This window comes from Epinephelus fuscoguttatus, linkage group LG10 (assembly GCF_011397635.1).
Source record: "Epinephelus fuscoguttatus linkage group LG10, E.fuscoguttatus.final_Chr_v1".
Lineage (NCBI taxonomy): Eukaryota > Metazoa > Chordata > Actinopteri > Perciformes > Serranidae > Epinephelus > Epinephelus fuscoguttatus.
In genome coordinates this window covers 25,842,513-25,861,005 of record NC_064761.1, presented here as the reverse complement: position 1 = coordinate 25,861,005, position 18,493 = coordinate 25,842,513, and the positions used below count along the sequence as shown (strand labels likewise).

Sequence of the window (18,493 nt, the reverse complement as noted above, 5' to 3'; positions counted from 1 at the left end):
GCCTAGATTTACCCCCACACTTTACACAGCATCCCTCTATGTCTGTTAGCCCTCATATGCACTGGAGAGGGAGTAAAATATAACAGTAGCTACAGGCATTTAAATCTGTGCAGGTGGTGTCTCTGAATAATACAGCTTTACAGCAAATCACATTTACACACCAGGGGTGCCATGGAAGTGAATAGCAGAAATATTTTAAAGTCAACTTCTTTGTAGGATTCCACAACTAGACCAGAATATAATTATAATAATAATTTTGAAAAAACTGGAGAAATACATAGCTTTCTGAGTAAATATTTTAATCTTGAGGGCCCTTTTTTTCTCCTTTTAATAGAATTTTAGTTTCCATCATTTCATTGTTCGGGGAAATTTGTCAGAGCATTAAATTCTCTTACAACAATGCCCTGAATTCACATATGGGCTAAAAAGATGTGGGCATATGGGGGACGACACTGTCAAAGTGGGCCCCTCATCCACACCCATCTTTGGGTGGGGGAGGGTGTTACTTTACATATCACTAAGCAAAATGTTATACTTCCTGTGAATATAATCCTGTCAATCATATTTCGACATGTATGTTGTACCTGCTGTTAAGACTGTGTTTTCTTATTTTGAGCAGAGGCAGTCACATGCGGGTTCTGGGTTGAAAAAATGCCCTCCAGTGACATGGATTGAGGAAATTAATGCAAAATATTCAATCATAAGATCAAATCAGGAGTGGACAAATACATTTTTTCTTCAGTTATTCGTTCAATCCTGAGGGCTACTTTATTTGCTGAACTGAAATAGTGTAAAAAGTATATGATTGTTAACTCTCTGTTGTCCAGTCGTGCCCAATTTATGTAATATCAAGACTCTTAAGGGACCCCAGTATGCAGAAATATTTAAATACACCATTTTCAGGTTAGATGGAGCGCACCATTTCACAATGACTGCAGGGGGAGCATAAGATGGCAGCTGAAATGTGTTTTAATGATAAAAATACATAATAACAATACATACGTTGTATTGTCAGTCATATAAGTCAGTAAATAAATTGTTGTAGAGTGCTTGATCCAATTTAAGGGTCAACCATGGACCTTTTCATGAAACAGCAAGAAGTGAGATAGATAGATAGATAGGTAGATAGATAGATAGATAGATAGATAGATAGATAGATAGATGTTCTGACTGGTTCTTAAGACCCTTAATCAACACTCAGACCTGTCCTTCCTGCGTACAGCACTGTCAGATATATTGCAGAGTTGTTTCTGTGACTTGCCAATCACCTTCCCTGCAATGTTGACAGTCCTAGAGAGCTTGTTTTTGCTCTTTGCACTCATATTGCCGCAACATGCTGCAGTGTTACATGATAAAATACTTTCAACCATTCTGCTGTATGGTATTTCAAGTATGTGTGGGTTGGCTAACACTGAAGCTCCTCGGCTTCCTCATTAAAAACAGGTGCTGATTGGCTCTCTTAAAAGCACTCCCTTAGTTAGGGTCTGTTAAATAATTGTGTCCAAGTACTTACGTTGTTTGACTTTTTCTACAGGGTGATTATTGGGTATGACGGGGAGGATATGACTGGTCCAGCCTGCTTTTTTTGCTGTTAGCTGTTCGCTCCGTACATCACAAGCTGACTCACATGTGTATCAAAGGTTGTGTTTTTTCCTCTTGAATATTATCAGCCTGCAGTCACATTGTTCAGGATGAAATTCAAATCTCTCCCTAACCACAGTCTCATGCAGCCTGTTCAAAACCTGCGTGACATGTTTTTATTAAAACTTATTTTTGACTTCAAGGTTAAATATCACTGTGAGTGTCTGTCAGTGGATACTGCAGCGTCTTAACAACTTCAACTGCAACTCTATTTCGCCCCTGGAGGGTTGTGCAGCAAGTAAAAACATAAAAAGGCACGAGTGAACACATAAGGATATAAATGCTCAACAATCAGGGGGACATAAGGAGAACCAACAGTGAAGTGCTAATGTAATTCTAATTTACCGTCTCTATGTTGTGCTGTTTTAGTGTTTTTTTCTGCTTTTTTCTGGGGGAGAAATGTAAAAATGTTTGTGGAATGAAATGCAGCCACCTCGAGACAAAACTGATTTTACACACACCTAATGGTGCAACCTAGAAACGTCAAGAGTGATGCAACCTGGGGTCATTAGGTGTTTCAACATCATACACCCTTGCCCAGGCGACCCAGACAGGGTTGATCAGACCCCAGGCTGTGTCTAGGCAGCTAGTGTGGTCCATGGTTCACCCCTTTTGATCCACAGACATCCTGATGCCCTGTCAGCAGCATCAGTGATGTTCCTGATGGCTCTCCTGCTGTGCACTCCTCTGATGCCCAGCAACTTGAGGGCATTGCAGAACAGCTAGCCAGCAAATCCTCTATGGGGTAGCATCAGGTCTTCCATCCATTGCTTCGGCATTAGAGCTCCTCATACTAGGCCTTCTTCCTCTCAAACGCCTCTCCTATCCAGTCTTCACAGGGCACAGTCAATTCCAGCAGGACCACCTGCCCCGATGATTCTGACACGAGAACCATGTCAGGGCTGAGCGTGGTCACAGCTATGGTGTCAAGAAATTTGAGCTGTCTCTCCGGGTCGACCTTCAGCTGCCAGTCTGTTGCCAGAAGTTGTACTGTCGTGTTTGTGCGCTGTTGTGGCTTCTCAAAACATTCAGAACAAAACATTTGTTTAATTTTTTCCTCATTTAACCAAACTTTTCTGTCAGTGGGCTCACCTTTAACTGCATCCCTGCTTTACTCTTGTGACACCCTTCTTCTCTCTTTCTTTTCGGGTTACACTTTGTTTAACACCCTATTTTCTGTCTCTCACACAGACACACACACACACACACACACACACACACACACACACACACACACACACACACACACACCGAGCAGAGGGAAGCTTACACAGCTCATTTTTTTTCCTAATTGAACTTAGCTAATCCTTTGTCCTTAGGGAAGAATCTGGGAATTAATTCATATTGATTAACACACTTACACACTCACACACATGCACAATGATATCTATGCACACACACACACAAACAAGGAGTTTTTGTAGCAAATTAACTTCATAGTTGTACTTGAACAGAAATGCAACATCAGCATCTGCGTAAAACTTAAATTAATTGAGGCGACTGTCAGTTGCAGTAAAAGGTTACTGAACGGTTGCTGAAACACTGGATTAAATAAAAAAGTGTTCATCTAATGAATATTAAGTTTTATTGTGTTAGTGAATTTAATTTCACGAACCAAATAGAATTGTATTACTTCCGTTATACAGGCAGGTTGACAAGAAGTTTTATTTTACTCTGTGTGCGTGCATGTGTGTGTGTTTTATTTTACTCTGTGTGCGTGCATGTGTGTGTGTGTCTTTGAGTTACCGGAGTGTAGGTTAACTGTTCCTGGCGGCAAAGTCTTTCAACATCATTACTGATGATTACAGATTGTAATCAGTCGGGACTCACTGAGTAAAAACAGGAACACACACACACACACACACACAAACACATAGTCCTCTCATCAGCGTTAATACAGTATAACATTACTGCTGTGAAGTTGCTGTGCATATTTGATCGCGTGTGTGAGGTACAAAATGTCACTGCTCAAATTGAAATTTTTAAATCGACTGACACAGAACATTAAGCAGAAGTTAAACCGCATGGAAACAAATTGATAACTGTTGTCTCTCCCTCTGCCATCAATAACTGGCAGGCAGTGCATCACAGCTGATTGGCTGATGTGAGCAAAATACAAAATTAAAGCAGGTGAGCAGAAATGTGGCGCACATACAAAAAATACATTTATCTTTTAGTATTAATAATTACAGTTTAATGGGGTGGAATTTCTTTTTTAGTCTTTTAAGGCCATGAAAATGTCAATGGTTACATAAACTTATAGTCATCCCAACTGACCAGGATCAGAAACTGAAATTGTCATCATCAATTCCACCATAAGTGATGACCATTACTGCACCAAATGCATAATACTCAGAGGTGGAATGTCTTTTTCGATAAATGTAATGCCATTTTAACAACAGAGTAGTAATGCTAGCTAAGCTTTAGCTCACCAACAATGTTAATATCATCCATGACTTACCATTCTTTGTGCAACTTTGAATGTTGAATTAAGTTGGAATTTGTTTCATCTCCGTCTGTAATTTTTAACCTGCACTATCTGCACAATCTTTTTTTTTTTTTTTTTTACCACCACATTTTTTATATGTGAATAGAATTATCTTTGATGTCATTTTTTCCACCTGGTGCTCAGAAATTCAAAGTGAGTTCTTCATGGTTCTCTTCTGCAACTTGATTGGATGCTGTCATAATAATTCAAACAAAGTAGATCATGATTCGCTTGGAATGAACCGAAGAATCGAAGAGAAATTCATGGATTTGTGGCACATTTTTTAAATAACACTTTTTAATCTTTGGGACTGTATTGAGTTTTTTTCAGTCAAAAGGCTCAAGTCCAGGTGAAATCATTTGACAGTAGTGTTAAAGTCCTCGTTGCGTTGCAAGCCTTTATTGATTTTGTCAAGGCAAGTCATCAAGTTTGTGACTCGAGGCCAAGTCATGTGATTCAAATCCACACCTCTGCTAATACTTATATTCACAAAGCACTTTTCAGAGCTGTTCTTTTCAATTCACAGTAAAGTCAAAATTGAGTTTCCTTTACAAATTAATCTAATCTACAATACGTATCTTTTGGACTAAATTTTGTGTTCATATCACTGAGGACATCAACTTGCTTTTACAATTCAGTGCATTTTCAAAACTACAATAGAACATAATGACAACGGGGTGTCGGTAGTGTAGTGGATAGTGCCGGCGCCCCATGTACAGAGGCATCGCCTCCCTGCAGCGGCTGCAGGTTCAAATCCGGCTTATGGCCCTTTGCTGCACGTCAGTCCCCACTCTCTCTCTGTCTCCCCATTTCACTCTCTGTCCTGTCAATAAAGGCAAAAAGCCCATAAAAATAATCTTTAAAAAAAAAGAACATAATGACAACAAAAGAAGATTCAGTTACTTACTTTCACAGAAAAACATCAACATGACTGAATTTGATTTAATCAAGTCAGAGACAAACAATAGAAATAAAATTTGTTGAAAATATGCACATCAGTCAGATCCAGGAAAAGAAAAAGGGACATCTGATCATATTAAAAGTTTTTTTTTTTGTTTTTTTTTACATCATCATGTATTTTCTTTTCCAGTTTATGAGATATGTTGATATATCAAAAGGTGTACTATACAGCAGTGGTTCCCAACTGGTCCAGCTACAGAGTCCAGATTTCTCTTTAGTTCAAGGTCCACCCAGTTTAAATGCATTCAGCCTCATATTTGCATTTGACCATGTTGTTGAGTCTGTCTCTGTTAAGCAGCTGTCTGTTAGTCACTCACTCTACAGCAAGAAAGAGCACTTCAAAATAAAAGCTCTGTGCTAGAAATTCACTGTACTAGATGTGTTACAACCTGACATGTTTGTGAGTCACTTGCAGTGCATTTAGAGTGGACCTGCAACTCACATTTAGGCCACGACCCACCAGTTGGGAACCACTACTATACAGGATTGTTGATTAGTATTTGTAAACACGCTCGCCAGTGAAGGTGAAAGTAAAAGCCGACCCTTGATTCACTCTGGCTTGATGTGTGACCTCACTAATGTTTGTGTTTTTTTGGCACTGTTTCTCTTGGATACCTGCTGCTTACAGCCTGGCACCTGGTCAGAGTCTCTGCTAAGTGGCAAAAATGAGGCCAACACAGAAGTGCCAAAACCTGCAGTTCTTTGAATGGCCACTTGAGGCTGACGACAGAAGCCAGTCAATCCCTAAAGACCCCAATGTTAAAATGCCCAACTTTCCAGCAGACATGTTTACTGCCTGGTACAAAAATGGTTTTAGTTTCTGAAGCTAATTTTCTCTTTCTCTAATTTTTCTTTTCTTTTATAACTCACCCTTTTACATTTTATGAAGGACTAAAGTAACGCATAATTAAAGGTGGGTTGCTTTGAATGACACGCCATCTGCTGTTTGTGTACTCAGCTTCTCAGTCAGACCCATCCCTCACTTATCCACAGCTCCAGCTTATCTCCCAAATATGATCACTTCTGGCTTCAGAAAACCAAGATGGAAACAGCCAAAATACCAAACTCAAAACAGGAGTCCATAAACCAGGGTGATGTCATGGTAGTTACGTCCATTATTTTTACAGTCCATGGTCTCTGCAGAAAAATACACTGGCACCCTTAGTGGGTCATAAGTGATGATTAAGAGCTATTATTTCTATTTTTTCTCAGGAAAACCCTGCACAGTATATATCCTTAATATCTGGCTATGCACGCAGTTTAAATGCCGACAGTGTGGTCACTACACTTGCAAAGGTGAAAGCTTTAAGTTGAAGCAATGGTTAGAGTCAAGGACATGGGGTTTTCTTTCAACATTTAGGGGGACACATATATAGTGGGGGGTCTGCCCCCTCCCATGACATTTTGAGCACCAAACACTCATTTCTTGCATTCTGGTAACTTTTGTTAACCAATTTGTACCATTTCTGTTTCATTTGTTTACAGTGGGAATGTTACGGTACCTCCTGCCAAAACCTTGCATAGTTGCTTAATTTTCTTTCTATTTTATAGCAGATTGCAAGATTACACTGGATTATAAAGTGGACAAAATAACATGAACACATTACAGTATAATCAAGTCTAGTACAAACGCCACAAACTATCAGGCATAGGTTGCATTTAAAAATTGAGGGATGTATGGTGGTCCTCTGGCAGAAAATTTGGGGCATCAAACACTTAATTTCCTGCATTTTGGTGATTTTTTTATACACAAATTTGTGCGTTTTTTGCATCAGTTTATGGAGTAAATGTCATTTATTTTGTCAAAATAAAAGTTCTCTGTTACTTTCATGTTTTTATTGGGCGGGGGGATAAATGCATGTGTTCTAAATATTAAGGGGGACGTGTCCCCTGCGTCCCTGTCAAAAAAATCTACGCCTGTGGTTGGATTTAATTATTTTTCTTGCATTAACACCTTATGTTAAAGCCTATAACTACTAGGACAGTCTGAAATTCGTTATCCTCAGTTGATGTGTTTTATAATGTTGCTCTATCCCGTATAAAGTTATTTTGTGAGTTGTAATAGTTGTGTTCAGTTCAGTGTGAGCTGATGTGTGGTCTGTCCCTTTAACTCAGGGGAAGGGGCAGTTCATGGGGCCGCTGTCGGCAAACACAGCTGTGCGCATGCGCACCGCGCATAGCAACACTCTGGGGCAGCAGAGGAGGCGAGGGATCGTTTATGCGCATTTTTGGGACGAAAAAAGGTAAGCTGAAGTGATAAAGTTTGTCTCCACACTTACAGAAGGCTTCGCCACGACGTAAAAGCCTATAATAATCACCGGAGGTCCTTATATCGTCCTCTGTATGGGGACATCCAGCCGTTTGAATCATGTGTCGCTCGTTAAATCGCATCCGCCGCTGCTTACTGGAAGACGCACTGATCCTACAAATCATTCCCGCTTGTCAATACACGGGGCGCAAACCAGCCTCACAACCAGCTAACAACGCTGCTAATACGGACCAGAATAGACTATAAGCAACCGCAGTGACGCTCAGCTCACATTGTTTTAGCTCTTAGAGATTGTGTTGTCTCCTTTGTGATCTGTATAACGGGGCGGGGGTGCTTTGTTTGTGATGTTTCCGCCGCTGGTGATCTATTTCGGGCTGCTACGAGCAGGATTCCCGTAAAACAGTCATGTGCAACACTGGTCAGCAGCCGCCATTGGTCACTGTCACTTTGGTCAAGGATGTATCATACTCTCAACACGCCCTGTAACGCTTTGCTGTTATACACTCATCCATTCCTTTTGCTGTAATATTAAATTATTCATCCCAAAGAATGCAGGGAATTTTAACAATGGGGTGGGATGGTTTTACACAAATGTGCTACTGTTGTTAATTCATGATCTCATTTTCAGGCAACTTTTTAAAAGACTTGAAATGTTACACTGGCTAAAATCACATGTCCCTCCCTGTATAACATGGTCACAGCTCTTGAAAATGTGTGACATTGCCCCCTTTCCATCTCTCATGAGTTATTTTGATCTTATTGCAGTGTAGGATTATTTAAATTGCTGTTTAAGAAAGAAGTGACAGGTGTAGTTTTTGTGGGGCGTCTTAGTGGTTAATTATCATCTGACTTGTATCAGCAGGTTCAAAGCAGTACATTAAAGTGTGTTTGGTTTTTCTGCAGATAAATCAGCCCAAACAGACTCGCAGGAATCATGGGGAGTGGTAAGTTTATTTACACTATACTTATGTGCTTTACCCCACAGGCAGATAAGTTCACACAAACTTCAACATAAGCTGCACTCCAATTCCTTGTTTGTTTGTTTTTCTTTCCCATTATGTTGGTTAATCATTTGAATCAACTTTAACTTCAACTTTATTTCGACCCCAGAGAGCATTTGGTTTTACAGCAATAGATAAAAGAACACATACATAAATGTGTGTTTGGTTTTCTACAAATAAAGACATAGATGCTGGAATCTCACTCATCAGGTTTTTTCTGTTGTGTTTTAGCAAACAGTTCCCATTCTTTCCTTAGGGAATATTCTGTTTTCTTGCATTATTTCTCTCTGCTTTTCAACTCTTGCGCAGCTCACATCCCTGGATTTATGAGTCACACGGACGCCATTACTCGTTAATTCGTCTGCACATCAGACATTCCCTGGGCATGTTGTGGCATCTTGTGCTCCGTTTGTGTTTGAGAGTTTATGTTCCTGTCCAGGATGTGTGAAACAGAGGGCCACTCTGTCTCTCTAAGTTCATTCCTCTAGTTTGTCTTATGTGGCCCAGGGATTGATGCCTAAATCAAAGGAGCTTTTGTTTTTATGCAGAAATGTGGGCACTGGGCAGCGCTCGGCTCTGCTCTACTGCCTTTGTTTCACTCCCCACCTCTCTTACTTTTTCCCTTTTTTTTGGCATATTTCCCTCCTTCTGCTTCACTCCTCTCTCTTTCAATACTCTCTCTTTGCTTGAAATTTCCCCTCTTCGCTTCCTCTCCCGTGCTGCTCTGTTTACTGACTGACCCCTGCTTTCCTCTTTTTGTCTCTTATGTTCTTGTCTCCACTTGTGATCTTGATTTATGCATTTTTTTTCCACACACATCTCTCAATCTTACACCCTTTCCCCTTCTCTGCCCTTGTTTTTCTCTTTGCCCGTCTCTCAGTGTTCCTGCCGGCGGACGCGGCCCACTCGGTGCTGCACCGGCTGCGCAGGGCCAACTTCTTGCTGGAGGAGATGAAACAGGGTAACATCCAGAGAGAGTGCCGCGAGGAGATCTGCACGTATGAGGAGGCCCGCGAGGCTTTCGAGAACGACGAGAAGACGGTGAGGGCATGAGAGACGCATCACATCCGACCTAAAATCTGTCCTGTCTTAAAGGCTAAATACACGCAGGGACAGAAAAGTGGAACACATTCAAACATCTGCCACACATTGCTTACGGCAACATGTGGGCACCCAGAGAAACCACAGAGGAGATATTTGTTTTTTAGTATTAGGTTATTGGAGTCACACACCATTTGTAATGTCTTTACATGGATATTAGCTCCAGCAGAAGTCATGTGTTCAGAGAATTCACAGCCAGCCTGGGACTGGTCTGACAAAAATTTACCACACTTCATGGGGTCAATTAACAAAAATAAGCCGCAGCAACGCCATAATCAAAAACACACAATTATCCACAGGGTAGTACAAAGACTCAGTTATCTTTCTCCTGCTTAATTCTTGCAATTAATTCATATCTTGACAATCAGCTGGCTGGCTGGAACTCTCCAAACACAGGACTCCCACTTGGAGCTAAAAGCCACAGATCAATATTATAACGTCTGAGTAACTCATAGCAGCTGGCCTTTGTGAAAAAAATGCCTTTAAAGTGCTATTTGTGGGGTTCATGTGTCCAGTATTGAAATCCTATGCCAAGAGTGGTAGCTTGTGGAATGCTGGTATTTTTTCAGGAAGTGATGATTATCAGCAGGAAGAACAGCCGAGTCCGTGCTGGAGTGGGAGGAGTGTTTGTAAAGCTATTGTGAGAGGCGAGAGAGCAAAGATGGACGTGCACAATCATGTGGTGGCTTTTTGTTGGGGTGTTGTTGTCCGCTGCCTTTGTGTTGCAGTAATCCAGATAGAAAGTATTCACACAGTGGGCAGTGTGTACTGTGACCCTGTGTTTTGGAAACAGTGTTGTTCCACCATTGTAGCCTGCATGAATGTAGCCGAGTCCTATCTTGGAGAAAATATTTCTGATCTTTTATTGTTACATGTTTGTCCACCTTCTGATTGGCTGCAGAGACGGTTCTGGGAGGAATATGTGCGGGAGAGCAGTCCATCCGGAGGGCTGGAGACGGTGGTCGGAGGAGTTCATTCTCTCTACTTGATCGTGCCATTGCTGCTGGTTGTGTTCATCATCGCCGCTGTTGCCATCACTGTGTGGCGCTGCCACTCCCGCAAACGCTCGCAGCGCAGCCCCAGCATGGGACACTCGCATCATGACCACGTCCTGTCAGTGGTCTCTATGGACCATTGGGGGAGGGATTACCACCACGGTGACCAATCAGAACTCAGCGTCCACAGCAGCCCAGCTTATCCAGGCTCAGAGCTCACATCAGGGAGAGGAAGCGCTGGAGACCCGCCACCATCTTACGAGGAGGCTGTAGGCCATACAGACGTCCAAATAGAAACAGAGCCACCTCCACAGTATGAGGACATAGTCAACACCAGCTCTACTAGTGTCAATGGTGGCCATGGGAAGTAAACACATCTCTCACCACCACCCCAACAAATGCCCTAACCCACACTAAGACCATCTGATCATTTAGCAGTATCACTGTTGTGGTATCACCAGCCTTCCCCATTCAACACATACAGAAACACTATTAACTGTCTGGTCAGTGGACTAATGCAATCTTTGCCGGAGCCAGCGCTGTTGAATTTTGCACTAACCTTTCATCAATGAAGTGAAGCGATTGCAGGAAGGATATTGCAATACCAAAACCAACCAACCTCTGCTGATTGTCCTCAAGTTGCATCTGTGCTGTCACACTGTAGCAAAGCATTTAACACAGCAGGCGTTACAACTGTTGCATGTGGCATAAATGAAAAAGGGTTCTGACTGCCAGAATGAAGGACAGCTGTTGTAGAAGTGTAAAAAGTGTATATGGAGGTTGGGCCGATGCTTTATGGAAGGTCACTGCCATTTGTTTTCAGACTTAAAGTGGCCAATCTCAGATATTTTGCACCTATTTTTGAATACCTTTAAAGCTGAGCTCTTAGTTGTAAAAAAAAAAAAAAAAAACGGTTTCCAGTTATAATAGTGCATATTGCGTACTTTGCAAAAATGTTGATTTGCAAGACTCAAAAACAGCATTTAGAGCACGCAGTAACAATTAAAGTTGCATTAAGTGATTTTTGACCACCAGGGGGCAGAAAGAGAACAACCAGATAAAAATGAAGCATATAATTTCTTATGCCAAACCTGTAAGCAAACAATTATCTGCAGTAGTGGATGCTTGGCTTGTCTAGGCTTGTCAGCTGTAAATACTAAATGAAATTAAATGTAAATGGCTGCTCGCAGTTTTATATCGGGGGTTAAAGGGAGCCTTGAGACTAAAGCATTTCGTAAATGATCAGGTTGCAGAGCCAAAACAATTCGTCACAACTGTGCAGAGCCGCAGAGTGTGGAGTTAATTCCTGATATTAAAATGATCTCTTAATGCAGGTTTATAGTCAAGTTGCCAAACGAATGCATCAGTCCAACTTCAGTATACACTTATGAATGTTATGGAGTTTAAAATCTAAGACCAGTGATTATAAAAGGTGTGCTGAAGTGTGTGTTTTGTGTATGTGTGTCATATGTGCTTATAGTTTGGTAATGCATGCAGCTTAGTCTGTACACTCAAGGTTGGATCTGGCTCTGCACTGTTTGTTGATGGTCAGTGCTAGATGGCCCATGTCCTGCTCTGGGCTGTTGACACTTGCCAGAGCCTGCTTTAACTGTGAAAATCTTTTCCCCTGTAGTAAATATAACCATATTGGATATGACTAAAGAGTCCTCTGCTGTGCCACTTTCACTAAAAGCACACTGAGGATTCTTCAAATAGGTTTGCAGCTATACCATTAGTGTAAGCTGTGGAGTGACTTGCACAGGAATGTGGGACAGAGAGCAGTAGAGACAGAAGCTTTGTAGACACGTATCAGAGGGGGAAAGATTCTGTATTTAATGACGCCATGGGAAGAGTTCACATTTAGCATGTGTAATGTACCTGTATATAAATATGTATAGTCTGTATGTGTGAAAGTCAGTTACAGTGAGATTGTTTTTTTACTGCATATGAGTGCAGTGAATGCATTGACACTAGTGTAACTATTATACAGTAGGTGGTGAATAAATGAAGGCACTTTGTGTTTAAGCTCGAAACGAGCTGTGTGATGAAAAGTAGGACAGTTTGGTTTGACGACTTCAGCATCTCTCTCTCAGCCATTACGATGTCACTGTAATCCTCGGAAAAGAAGTGCTCATACTCTATATGCAATATTGCTGCATACACTCTAAAACCAAATATATCTAATGTCTAATGTTCACGGATACTGATACATGTCACATTTCCTGTCTTCACCTCACAGACTTTGAGCACTGATTATTATTCTACTTTTATGTGAGCTGACCTGTGAACCTCAGCACTTGCAATGACCTTGAACTGAGTTGTGCTGGTGGGGTAGCCATTTTGGTTAGGTCACTTGTACTGTTGCAGAGCCCTTTTTTTTTTTTTTTTTTTTTTTTACAATGCCTTATAAAAAACAAAATGTTGTATAACATTAAATGCAAGAGAACTTGTTATAAATCCTTGATATGTGCAGAAGCTTGAATTAATTTGTAATAAAACTTTAAAAATTGTGCTCCACATGTCCTTAATATTTATAACACACTACACTATGACTTCTTAAATTGTTTTTTTATAGCACAATGTACTATGAGTTTTCATGGTATACGATACTGTGACTTTTTGAAGTTTTTAATGTAAAGTTATACTATTATTTTTTTGACATGCCATACAGTAATATCTCTGATGACTTTTGATTGACATACAACACGTATTTTTTTTATGACATACTATGATTGATTTATGGTATACAATACTATATCTTTTTCATGACAAAATATCTTAAGATTCGTATGACTTTTTGTGTTAAAATATACCATGACTTTTAATGAATTTTTATTACTAACCCTGTTATGTTTTTAAAAACACACTATGAAATACTATGACTTTTTATGTTTTTTAATGACACTGTACTCTGACTTTTTAGACATACTACACTACAACTTTTCTGATGACTTATTTATGACATACTTTACTATGACTTGTTTGACAAACAATACTTTGACTTTTCTAATGACATTTTTTATGACATACCATACTATGACTTTTTATGATGTTATGACACACTGTACTATGACTTTTTTGACACACTATAGTATAACTATACTAAAACTTTTTTTTATATATTATAGTATGAGGTTTTATTTTTGACATACTGTACTACACACTATACTATGACTTTTTCATGACATTGTACACTATGACTTTCCTGATGACGTTTTTGAAAACATACTATTCTATGCCTTTTCATAACAGTATACAATGACTTTTTTGACATTCTATACTGACTTTTTCTGACATACTATACTATGACTTTTCTGATGACATTTTTTTTGACATACTTTATTATTTTTTTTTTTTTAAAGATTTTTTTTGGGGCATTTTTAGCCTTTAATTTATAGGACAGACAAGTGTGAAATGGGGGGAGAGAGAGAGGGAGTGACATGCAGCAAAGTGCCACAGGCTGGAGTCGAACCTGGGCCACTGCGGCAACAGCCTTGTACATGGGGCGCCTGCTCTACCACCAAGCCACCGACGCCCCAATTTTTTGACATACTTTACAATAACTTTTTTGTATAGTAAAACACGACTTTTTTTTACATACTATTCGACAATTTTTTTGACGTACAATACTATGACTTTTCTGATGATATATTTATGACGTACTAAACTATGACTTTATTTGATATACTATACTATGACCTTCTTGAAATATATACTATACTATACCATGTCCTTTTTTGACTTTTCTGATGTCGTTTTTTATAACATACTATAATGTAACTTTTTTTGACATTCTATGCTAAGACTTTTTTTGGCTACTATCCTTAGTGTATTTTTTGACATACTACACTTTCATTTTTCCGTTGACAGTTTTTATGACACACCATGACTTTTTTGACATATTATAGTATGGCTTTTTTTATAAACTATACTGACATTTTTCATGATTTTGATGACATACTATACAATGCAATTTTTTATGATTTTTGATGACATACTATAGTATGATGATTTTTCATGAATTCTAATGACATACTATACTGTGGCGTTTTCTCGTGATTTCTGAAGATATAATATATACTATGATGTTTTGTCATGATTTTAACGAAATACTGTACCATGACTTTTTTTCATGATTTCTGACGACATACTATACTATGACTTTTTTTCATGATTTTTGACGACATACTATACTATGACTTTTTTTTCATGATTTTTGACAACATACTATACTATGACTTTTTTTCATGATTTTTGACGACATACTATACTATGACTTTTTTAAGATTTTGGACAACATACTATCCTATGATGTTTTTTCATGATTTATTTCGATGTACTATACTATGACTTTTTTATGACTTTTGACAACATACTATACTATGACATTTTTTTTTTGAAGATTTTTGACGACATACTATACTATGATGTTTTTTTTTCAAGATTTATGAAGACATACTATACCATGACTTTTTTCATGATTTTTGACAACATACTATACTATGCCTTTTGTTCATGGTTTTAACGACATACTATACTATGACTTTTTTCATGATTTTTAACGACATACTATACCATGACTTTTTTTCATGATTTTTGACGTCATACTATACTCTGACTTTTTTTCATGGTTTTAACGACATATAATACTATGATGTTTTTTTATGATTTCTGCTGACATACTTTACGATTACATTTTTTCATGATTTTGATGACATACTATACGATGATGTTTTGTCATCATTTTTTACCACATTCTATGACGTTTTTTCATGATTTTTGAGGATATATTATATGTTTTTTTCTTGATTGATTACAACATACTATACTATGATATTTTTTCAAGATTTTTGACGACATACTATCCTATGATGTTTTTTCATGATTTATTACGACATACTAAACTGTGATGTTTTTTCATGATTTCTGTGGACATACTATACTATGCCTTTTTTTTAAATTTTGGACAACATACTATCCTATGATGTTTTTTTATGATTCATTACAACATACTATACTACGACATTTTTTCATGATTTCTGACAATATGCTATACTATGACATTTTTTCATGACTTTTGAGGACATACTATCCTATGATGTTTTTTCATGATTTATTATGACATACTATACTGTGATGTTTTTTCATGATTTTTGACGACATGCTATACTATGATGTTTGTTCATGATTTATTACGACATACTATACTGTGATGTTTTTTCATGATTTTTGACGACATGCTATACTATGATGTTTGTTCATGATTTATTATGACATACGATACTATGAGGTTTTTTCATGATTTTGGAGACACACTATACTATGGCATTTTTTCAAGAAGTTAGACGACATACTATCCTATGATGTTTTTTCATGATTTCTGTGGACATACTATACTATGCCTTTTTTTTAAATTTTGGACAACATACTATGCTGTGATGTTTTTTCATGACTTTTGACGACACACTATACTATAGCATTTTTTCAAGAAATTAGACGACATACTATACTATGTTGTTTTTTCATGATTTTTGACAACATACTATACTATGACTTTTTTTTATGACTTTTGACAAAATACTATACTATGACATTTTTTCATGACTTTTGAGGACATACTATCCTATGATGTTTTTTCATGATTTATTACGACATACTATACTGCAACGTTTTTTCATGATTTTTGAGCACATACTATACTATGACATTTTTCCATGACTTTTGACGACATACTATACTATGACATTTTTTTCAAGATTTTTGACAACATCCTATCCTATGATGTTTTTTCATGATTTGTTATGACATACTATGCTGTGATGTTTTTTCATGACTTTTGACGACACACTATACTGTGATGTTTTTTCATGATTTTTGACGACATGCTATACTATGATGTTTGTTCATGATTTATTATGACATACGATACTATGATGTTTTTTCATGATTTTGGAGACACACTATACTATACTATATTAATTTTTCAAGAAATTAGACAACATACTATACTATGTTGTTTTTTCATGATTTTTGACAACATACTATACTATGACTTTTTTTAAGATTTTGGACAACATACTATCCTATGATGTTTTTTCATGATTTATTTCGACATACTATACTATGACTTTTTTAATGACTTTTGACGACATACTATACTATGACTTTTTTTTCAAGATTTTTGACGACATACTATACTATGACTTTTTTTTCATGATTTATTACAACATACTATACTATGAGTTTTTTTCATGATTTTTGACGACATACTATACTATGATGTTTTTTTTCATGATTTATTACGACATACTATACTATAACGTTTTTTCATGATTTTGGAGACACGCTATGACATTTTTCCATGACTTTTGATGACATACTATACTATGACATTTTTTTCAAGATTTTTGATGGCATACTATAGTATGATGTTTTTTCATGATTTATTACAACATACTAAACTATGACTTTTTTTTATGACTTTTGACGACATACTATACTGACATTTTTTAAGATTTTTGACGACATACTATACTGTGATGTTTTTTAATGATTTATTGCAACATACTGAACTATGATGTTTTTTATGATTTTTGACGACATACTATACTATGAAATTTTTTTTCATGATTTATTATGACATACTATACTATGTTTTTTGATGAATTACTACGCCATACTATACTACACCGTTTTTTCATGATTTCTGACAATATACTACTATGACATTTTTTCATGACTTTTGACGACATACTACTACTACTGCATATGAGTGCAGTGAACGCATTGACACTAGTGTAACTATTATACAGTAGGTGGTGGATAAATGAAGGCACTTTGTGTTTAAGCTCGAAACGAGCTGTGTGATGAAAAGTAGGACAGTTTGGTTTGACAACTTCAGCGTCTCTCTCTCTCAGCCATTACGATGTCACTGTAATCCTCGGAAAAGAAGTGCTACTACTATACTATGACTTTTTTATGATTTTGACGACATACTATACTATGACATTTTTTTCAAGATTTTTCACGACATGCTATCCTATGATGTTTTTTCATGATTTTTGACGACATACTATACTATGAAATTTTTTTTCAAGATTTTTGACGACACACTATACTACGATGTTTTTTCATGATTTCTGACAATATACTAACCTATGATATTTTTTCATGACTTTTGACGACATACTATACTATGATGTTTTTTTGTATTTTTGACGAAATACTATACTACTATGACTTTTTTCATGATTTTGGAGACACACTGTACTATAGCATTTTTTCAAGAAATTAGACGACATATGTCGTTTTTTCATGATTTCTGACAACGTACTATCCTATGTTTTTTCATGATTTATTACGACATACTATCCTATGACTTTTTTTCATGATTTTTGACGACATACTATACTATGACTTTTTTATGATTTATGAAGACATACTATTGTGTTTTTTCATGATTTATTACAACATACTATAATATGACATTTTTCATGATTTTTGACGACATACACTATGTTTTTTCATGATTTCTGAGCACATACCATACTATGACTTTTTTTTCATACAAACTATACTATGCCATTTTTTCCATGATTTTTAATGACATATTTTATTATGACTTTTTTAACATTTTTGATTGCATACTATGACAATTTTTCATGATTTCTGACGACATACTGTAGTATGACATTTTTCCAACATTTTTGACGACATACTATAACTTGTTGATGTTTGACGGCATGCTGTCCCATGACTATTTTTTTCACGATACTTGACGACATTCTATACTGTGTTTTTTCTGATAACTTTTTTGATATACTATACTATACTAAACTATACTATATGGCTTTTTTTGTTTCTTTTACATACTATACTATGAGTTTGTTTTGGTTTTTTTTTTTACATGCTTTACTATGGTCAGCCCTGCAATAGTCTGGCAACCTGTCCAGGGTGTACCCTGCCTCTTGCCTGATGTCAACTGGGATAGGCTCCAGCCCCCCCGCGACCCTCAAGAGGATGAAGTGGTTAGAAGATG

General features: G+C 37.4%; 1 protein-coding gene across 1 annotated transcript; it reads left to right on the top strand.

Moving 5' to 3' along the window:
* Positions 1-7,237: 7,237 nt before the first annotated feature.
* Positions 7,238-12,929, top strand: prrg1 (proline rich Gla (G-carboxyglutamic acid) 1). Its single transcript, XM_049588523.1, has 4 exons — positions 7,238-7,332; positions 8,262-8,302; positions 9,240-9,400; positions 10,362-12,929. Exons 2-4 carry the CDS (start codon positions 8,293-8,295, stop codon positions 10,824-10,826), a joined length of 636 nt encoding a protein of 211 aa, XP_049444480.1. The 5' UTR covers positions 7,238-7,332; positions 8,262-8,292; the 3' UTR covers positions 10,827-12,929.
* Positions 12,930-18,493: the final 5,564 nt, after the last annotated feature.

Coding starts and splice junctions, on each gene's coding strand:
- prrg1 (XM_049588523.1), top strand. Junction 9,401..10,361: donor TCGAGAACGACGAGAAGACG/GTGAGGGCATGA, acceptor GATTGGCTGCAG/AGACGGTTCTGGGAGGAATA.